Here is an 8,817-nt window from a genome sequence, read left to right as displayed (position 1 = left end):
GGGGGGGGGGGTAGCAGTTTGAGCCGCCGTTCCGGCACTTGCAGTTACCACCAGTAACCACAGGTGTCGCTAAAACAAGGACCACTAAGCAGGAATAAATTCCAAATTTTGATTCCTAGCACAGTCCATGTTCATGAAACAACAGTGTAGACACCAATAATTAGTCTAACAAAGGATTCCACTGAAGGTCTACACTGAAACTAATCTGAAATTAGTAAGTTTAACATGTTAAACTGTCCATGAGAGGAAGGCGAGGCAAGGTTTTAAGGGCTTAAACAGTTAATTGCAAGAAAATCAATTTGTGGAATGATGTCTAGTGTGATCCAGAGATGTAAGCATTTCACTTGCCATCTCCTGAATACTTGTGATCTTTTATGACCTTGTTTACTCAAAGTGGATTATCTAAACAGCTTTACACAGGCTCATCTCGTGTAAATAATGAAAGCAAGAAGTGGACTATTGTCCTTGCTGAGCCAGACCTGTCACTGGATGGGGAAGAGTGAGTGATCTCGCTCCAGTGTCAGAGCTGTTTGTCCTCGAGATCAATTGAATAAACATTTGTCTTCAGCTCCCCGGTGCCCTTGGCGTTCTCTTGCTCAGGCGTCCTTTTTTTTCTTTCTTGCATGTATGCATAGGTGGGGGAGACGTAAACACATATTAGCACACTCCCCCGACCTGTAGCATCACAGGATTTATGGTCTGAGTGAGAAAGGAAGAAAAAAAGGCATCAAATTCAGCATCTGCATTTAAACGTACAACAGTGGAAACAGGCGTAATAACCTATAGTGATAACCAGACTGTCTCTCTGTATCGCTCACCTTCAAACACACAGTCACCTTGATCTCTTCCTGTCGGCTGTGCAACCTTTGCCTGACATATGAGCAAAAATGTGCAAATGCAAATGTTGGCTATTCAATAAGTAAACAGCTTGATGTTTGAGGTAATTCCCAGTCCCATAGTTGGTTTACTTACTGTTTTTCTTTTTGTGTCAAATTAAGGAGAAAGTGGCAAAAATGTTATATTTATGAAACTGCACGTCATGTACAATTTAGTGCTGGCTATCTCCTCTCCGCTGCTGCGTGCCAAAAATGTTGCTGTGAGCGAAATAAGCAGCATTAAGGATAATCACACACAACATATAGAGGTACTATTTAGAGGATTCTCTAGAGAGAATATTGTACATGATGCTCTGGTGAGGTGTGAAAGCAGTTATGTAAAGTAACCTTGCAACTGTTGCCATGGATCTTGGAGGACTGTTATTATTTTTTGTCAAACGAAATGGTCCCTGTTCTTCAATCCAACTTATTGCTTTCTATTCTGCTGTCTCTCTCCCCACCCATCCTTCTCTTTTACTGTCTCTCTGCAGCTGAGATGTGATAATTGATGCTCCTCCTATGTGAAAATTTCTGAGTCATCCTTATCCCTAGAGCCCCACAACCTTGGAAGTCAAAGTCTTATATTCCCAGGACCCCAGGCTCTTACCTTTATCCCAGAATCCCTCACTCAAAGCCTCTTTTAAATGTATTTCTGTAACTTTTATTAGTAAAAGCAGTTCTTTGAAACATGTCATTTGAACCCTTGACTCATTAATATTTCCCATCATCACTGTACCCTGGATTAGAGAAACCCATAACCCTTTAGGAAATTAGACCACTTTGCTCTCAGCAGTCATGGCCTTGGATCAGTTGCCCTTCCTCCCAACTTCCCCTAACAATTCCATCCCTGAGCCCTTCTGGTACGACATCCAAGGGAATGACTCCGACCTGGGCTTCAACATTTCCCAAGACAAGGAGCATCACCAGGACAAGACCAGCTCAGTGGTCATTACCTTCATCTACTTCATGGTATGCGCTGTGGGATTGTGTGGTAACACCCTGGTCATCTATGTTATCCTACGTTACGCCAAAATGAAGACGGTGACCAACATTTACATCCTCAACCTGGCAGTGGCAGATGTTCTGTGCATGATGAGCCTGCCATTCATCGCCCTGCAGCTGGCGCTGGTGCACTGGCCCTTCGGAGAGGCTCTGTGCCGAATGATCTTGAGTGTAGGTGGGTGAAAAGCATATGTTAATGGTTCACAGAGGAAACTCTGCAAACATTTTGATGCTGTTTGAACAACCATTTGAGATGTCAAATCTTGGTTGAAAAATGTGATTAAAAACTGTTTTAAATAACTGAAGTCGTGCCAACACGTACTTGGTGCTCAGTCACATCCGACCTGGTGTTAAAGTGTTCCATTTGCTAAAGAAAGGTAATGAAATAGATACAATGTGACGCGTTTACATGATTTCTTGTTTCTAGTCTGTACTATAAGCAAAAACTGGTTGTGTTCGTTTTTTTCATCGGTTCTCACAGGAGCATTCATGTATTTTTTAATCAAGTGTTACTGAGTCTAAACTCAACTTCTACCTTTCTCCACTCCTCTGCTCTTTCTTATTCTTTACACCATCCCAGACTCTCTCAATCAGTTCACCAGCATCTTCTGTCTCATGGTAATGAGCATCGATCGATACCTGGCTGTGGTTCACCCTATTAAGTCTACAAAATGGCGGAAACCCCGTGTAGCAAAGCTAATTAACCTCACAGTATGGGGTGTGTCGTTGTTAGTCATCCTGCCAACTCTGATCTTCAGTGGACTGAACAAGGTTCCAGTGTGTGGCATTGTGTGGCCGGAGCCTCAGGATGTCTACTACACGGCCTTCATATTCTACACCTTCTTCATTGGGTTCTTCCTTCCGCTGGCAGTTATATGTATGTGCTACCTGCTCATTATAGTCAAGGTAAGAGCCCGCAACTGCACGCTCTAAATTACACAACAAAAATCCAACAACATTGGATGGTTACATTGCAGAACGTTCAACGTTTTGGTGGTCCACTTCAATTAGTTTGAAATGTCAGCTCAGAAATCAACAACACTGCCACTGTCTCATTAAAAAAAGCTAATAACAGTCTCCTTTTCTTTTTTAACTAAATAGATTTTTTTGCTTCAACTAATATGCAGTACATACATAAAGGAAAAGAACATTTATCCAGATCCTTTGATCCTATGCTTGCACTTATGACACTATGCATACTAAATACTTCTTTGTGATTGAAGTAATTTCCACATGATTTGCATTTGGGAAATCTGGTTCTTTTCCCAGCTACAGCATTTTGGGAATATTTACAGTCTTTTGAAGATACATATTACTAAATCACTTTATCATGCATAAACATCAAATAATGCCACAACACATAAAGTGTTGAAACCTGAAAATGTTCCCTGGTAGTTAGCTAGATATTTAGCACTGAACTCGCTATTTTCAGTTACAGTGCAGCCTTTTGCTAGTGGCTGAAAATTGATTAGTAGTGTCTTCCTTTCTGTTTCGTTGCCAAGATGGCAGCCATTGTGCATAACGAGTGTGCACTTTTATTAGTACATTCCAGAGTCCTCAATCGTCAGAATCAATTAAGCTAGGCGGCTAACATGTAACATGTAAATATGTTAATAATGTCTGTTTAAACACTTTTCTGTCATTAGTTTAATGTTGGCTTGCAATAAAACGTGTCCGTAGACACAATTTTATCAACCCATAGATCACTGTTGTTTTTACAACAGGGTAATAGGACTTTGATTTTGGCTAGCTAGTCCTGAAAGGCTACCTAGCCCAGCTAGGAAAAAACCCGATAATACTAGGATGTTTCTATGGAAACACTGTACTTTTTTATTTGGGAACTTTTAAGCCACTGACAACCATTCCTTTTGCCAGGTGAAGTCATCCGGATTGCGTGTGGGCTCCACAAAGCGTAAGCGTTCAGAGCGCAAGGTGACCCGGATGGTGTCCATCGTGGTTGCGGTGTTCGTCCTCTGCTGGCTGCCTTTCTACATTTTCAATGTCACCTCTGTCACCGGCTCAATCAAGCCCACCTCTGCTGTGAAGAGCACGTTCGACTTCGTGGTGGTGCTCGGCTACGCTAACAGCTGCGCCAACCCCATCTTGTACGCCTTCCTGTCAGACAATTTCAAGAAGAGTTTTCAGAATGTTCTGTGCTTGAAAAAGGTGGCAGGCCTGGATGAGGTAGAGCGCAGCGACAGCAGAGCAGACAGGAGCAAGATGATTAACGAAGCTTCGATTATTAATGCCAACCTGTACACTCACAATCCTACCCTGCTCAATGGCGAACTGCAGACCAGCATTTAAAGGAGTGCCAGTAACAGACTGACAGGCTGCCAGTGTACTGTGGTAACCCCAAGTTAAAACACAAATGAGAAAACGGATGATGTAAGCACTGCTCGTGGACACTGATGCATGAGCAAAGTCGAATTGAAAAATAAACAATTTCTTAATCTTTTTAAAGGTCAGGGGAAGTGCACTGACTCGAGCTCAAAACTCTTGTTAATTGGGTTAATGAAGCAACTTGAGCTTATTAACCCTAAGGCGGAGCAAGAATATGTATTTTACTCAAGTACTTTTCAGAGACAAGTGACATGAAACATTTATAAGAATGCTATTTGTGCTTGCCAGCTTCAAGCTTTTATGGAGTTGCCCGAAATGATCTTGAGGAGGCAGGATGTGAAGTGGAGCGTGGTGGAAAGGACGAAGAAATATTTTGGATAGTACTCCAATGGCAGAGAGAAGTCTGAGGGGACCGAGTACCATCCTTGCTCTAGTTGACTGATTTTTTTCTCTTTTTTAAAATGTGTATGTATGTGTGTGTTAGCTAAAAAACTTTAGGCAACGATTTCTCCGGATGTGGAAGTACCATGGAGAGAAGTAGGCAAAACATTTGATTGAAAACAGCCAGCTCTGTAATTCCCCAGAGCCTCGAAGATAAGAATCTGAGTCTACAACCTGAAGGTTCATGCTCATATTTTATTCATATCAGGTGATTAGTCTGGTCTTACATGATCAGCGGGGCAACGAAACGGCAAAGCTGACAAACAAAGGATGTTATTTTCTCTCCATTCTAGCTGGTATCAAGATGGAAGAAGCTACAGATCTGCAAACCTCTGAATATTACATCCTGGATTATTGATTTAGTGAAAGAATGGGAAACTGTGTCTGTCTCTAACCTTGTTCCCTTACAACAGTTTGACTTTGTGCATAGGAAAAAGGCTTTCTCTCAACCTCTTGGGAAACTTCACACATGTGGATGTGTTGAAATCAAAAACAATTTTAAAGGAAAAACCTGCTATTACATTGTGTATTGCTGAGTTTGTAAAGTCCCATCAAAAGTATTTTTACCGTATCCTGAACTTTACATTACTTTGTGCCGTTGTAAAGAGCCCCCATAAGTGTAAAGTGCTGTGTTTTGGCAATGTAAGAGTTCCCAATTTAATGTCGTAACACTCTACTCAGACTCACATTTGGTTCAGCCAGCGTGTGCCTGCAAAGATGCCGAAATTTCACAGAAGGCGGACAAATGTGTCATGTAACCGAACAGGGAAGGAGAGAGAGATGGATGGATAAGGAGACGCAGAGACATAAAAAAAGAACTAAAGCTTGTGGATGCAGTGTATGCACTGAGAACACAACACACATGAGGACAATGCTTTGAAGACTGAAGTGTGCTGTGTTAGCATGACTGACAGGAAGAGATCAAGGTGACAACTTGAAAAATAATGCATTATTTCTTCAAAGACACAGTGTTTCCAGAGCCGGGATGTATTTCTTCATAAATAAATGTAAGGATAGCTCAAACATGCAGTTTATACAGTGTATTACATTTAAAAAAGTCATTTGTCATGGACTTGTTTGCTAAATGGTAATAAGAAACACGACCACGAGAGGCAGCATAGTCTAGTAACAATTGATGCATTTGCACTTCCGTAAAGTCCTTTTTTAAGGAATATTAAATGGAGTGCTTTTGTTGATTTCCTGTGTGATGGATGTCCATATTAAACATGTAGTTTGAAATAATGAGGCTTGTGTATGTACAGGTAACATCTAAGATCCAAACATTTGGTCTTCATGATTAGTTTTTTCTAGAATCGGCTCTCTAGGATGTCAGTGAGACGGAATATTCCTAAAATTATCATCTCAGGCTTATAGCTCTTGCTGTGAGCACGAAGCTCCGCCTTTTCAGACCTTCTGCTTGCGAGGGGCAGCCAATCAGAAGAAAACTGGCACTAGAGCTTGTTTCAGACAGAGGGTGAAATGAGGTGCTGCATCAATGCTCAGTATGGTATAATTTTGAGCTTTGACTGCGCAAAGCTACTCTAGTAAACCCCAAGAATAATTCATGACATGGAGTTGGAAATTAGCATAATAGCCCCTCTTTTAAAATCAAGGACACTGCTGCTAGGAACATGTCACACATTTCCGGACACATTCAAGTTTTATGTCCAAATGAACAGTTCAGCAAAGTTTAGATATATGAAAATATCAGGTCAAAACAAATTTAAAACCAACATGTAGTTGGTCTTCACAGTCGCTAGAGTTTGTTGTTGCGGTATATGGCAAACAGCATTATGATCAACATATTTTGAATAGTATTTCACTATCTCTCAATTGCATTTAATGCATTGAATTAAGAGCGGAAATAATAAGTAGACAGCTATAGCTCAAATTTGCGACCAAGTCTATTATTACCGGACATTTATATATATTTAGATCTATATTTTAAGACTCTGGGTTGCTTGCAGGGTGGTTCAAGCCTCGGCAGTGTTGGTCTGTCAGTTCACTATTTTGCTAAATTGATCAGACCTCTTTGATGAATTAAAGATGTTTTGGCGATCCCTTAACATTCCATCAATTGGTCTGTCATTTACACTATTTGATAATGTGGTTTAAAATGCAATTACCTGCAAAACTAATGGAAAGAAGTCATTGGTTCAACAGGTTTAAACGCCTGTATACATATTTAGTTAGATACTCTGTGTTCCAGAACATACAGAGCTGAATAGAGAGCATGGTATAAGGGAAACATGACTTTTCTGTCCAGAATAAGGCCCAAAAAAAAATAGTGAGTTTTGAAAGTGCCAATTCCAATCATAGGACTTTGACCATGACCTACATAATACTGAATCAGTCAAAAGTAGATGTCCAAAATTTAAACAGCAATGCCTCTGATTAGTTAAAGTTGGTGTTGTAATGGAAATGTTCAAACCCACTAACACTTAATGAGCATGAAACTTAAGAAACCCTAACCCCAAACACACACAACACAAATGATAAAATTCATTCAAAAAGACTACAGTAATGTCAAGGATTAAATTCAGGAAGTTTGGAAGATATTCGCTGAGGAATGTAGTAGTTCCTTCACCATTCAAAGTATTTATGTAAACAGATTTTCATGTTACAGTTCACCTGGTAGCTGCTTTGCTTGGGTCAAGGCTTAAAACATTTTATATGAAGGTTTTTTGGAGAAATTCCCTTCTGGAACTAGAGCCCTTGGAAAAGTAGGTGCTCATTGATGCTGACATCCTGACAATTATATTATACAGATATTTAGCGAGTGTGTTAACCTTTTAACATTGTGTTTAGCATGTTAGCATGCTAGCTTTCCTTGAATTTGCAACTCAGTCAGAAACATTAGCAAGCTAACATGTTAGCAAGGAGTAAAAATGTTCAATAAATATCTGCATAATAAACTGCTATCAATGTAAAGATGTTAGCATGCTAAAGTCAGGGCTTAGATTAAATAAAGCCATGGAGCCACAAGGGCTACAGGATATGTTTAGCCTCTTTGATTTGGAAGTCTTCTTATATATTAGATAGTGTTTATATCGTCCATCATTACTAATTTTAACTTACCTACAGCAACTGGCTAGCCAAAACATGACCAATATAGATATAATTTATTCTGTATGAGCAAAATGGGCTTCAGCAAAAAGATCTTCACAATAGCCTGAATTTAGAAACCCTTACCACGTCCACAGAAGACATCCTGTTCTGTTCTGGCTATCATGATTTTACTCACATCCACTTCCACAAGACACCTTCACAACACCTGGTTCCCAGACTATTTGTCAAAGCCTCTACAGCAGCAACAAGATTGCTGGGTACACGCTCCACTGTCAGATTGAGTTGGTTCCAGTATATCAGTCAGGCCGGAAGCTCGCAATCAATGCAATCAAAAGAGATGAGGTAGAAGAGGCTACTCCTAATAATATTACCTAATGTGAGGCTCTGCACACACAGAGAGGCAAGTCCCAGTTTGTAGCAGGCAACACGCCCAGTAATTTGTCATGACATTCTGTCTGTGTTGTCACTGCTGCAGGTAGTATTTCCAGCAGGGTCAGTCGCACCTTCAGTAACAGGTCAGAACAGGATTACAGAGATACCCGATGAATCATGTTTATGGAAGTTTGTAGGCATGCTGTGATTTAATGTGCTTTAGCCCTGTTTCATACTCTGTCACACAGACATCCTTGTACCATAGTCTGAAAAATACATGAAATGACGATGGCGACCGGACTGTGTATGTAACAGCAATCAAAGAGTGAACAGTAAACAGGAACCGTAATGAAACATGCAGTATATTTTAGTATGTTTTCCTTTTTCTGCTTTACTAAATAACATGTGCACCGCGGTGAAAAGACTCATTTCAGATCCTCACCCACTGCAGTTAAGGTATTTAGCGTCTTCAAGCCTGCAGTGTGAGAACTGATCTCCCATCATCCAGAGTTAATTACTTGAACTCTCTGTTTTTCTGTCTGTTTCTTTCTCAGTCTTTCAGTCACATTCACGGCTGGTGGAGTGAAATGTGAGCTGACGCACTTTTTACACCCACCTAAAGTGAACGACGAAATGTACTGAACCATACTGAAGAAAACACACAAAACACCGTTTCCACCGGCTACTCGGACACGCTAAATGTACTTACGGGACC

The 8,817-nt window shown here is 40.5% G+C and overlaps 1 protein-coding gene across 2 annotated transcripts in view; it reads left to right on the top strand.

Annotated features, from left to right (window-relative positions):
* The window catches only part of LOC102289256 (somatostatin receptor type 2), a 10,303-nt gene extending 1,883 nt beyond the window's left edge, over positions 1-8,420 (top strand). For both annotated transcript variants that reach the window (XM_042228170.1, XM_005941773.3), the window contains exons 2-4: positions 1,367-2,052; positions 2,458-2,783; positions 3,753-8,420. In XM_042228170.1, the coding sequence (XP_042084104.1) occupies positions 1,671-2,052; positions 2,458-2,783; positions 3,753-4,184 (1,140 nt within the window). In that variant the 5' untranslated portion in view covers positions 1,367-1,670 and the 3' untranslated portion in view covers positions 4,185-8,420. The remainder of the gene's footprint in view (positions 1-1,366; positions 2,053-2,457; positions 2,784-3,752) is intronic.
* The last annotated feature ends 397 nt before the right edge of the window (positions 8,421-8,817 follow it).

Source organism: Haplochromis burtoni, unplaced genomic scaffold, assembly GCF_018398535.1.
Source record: "Haplochromis burtoni strain Fernald_Lab_line unplaced genomic scaffold, NCSU_Asbu1 Contig_308, whole genome shotgun sequence".
NCBI classification, from domain to species: Eukaryota; Metazoa; Chordata; class Actinopteri; order Cichliformes; family Cichlidae; genus Haplochromis; species Haplochromis burtoni.
This window is presented reverse-complemented; position numbering and strand designations above follow the sequence as displayed.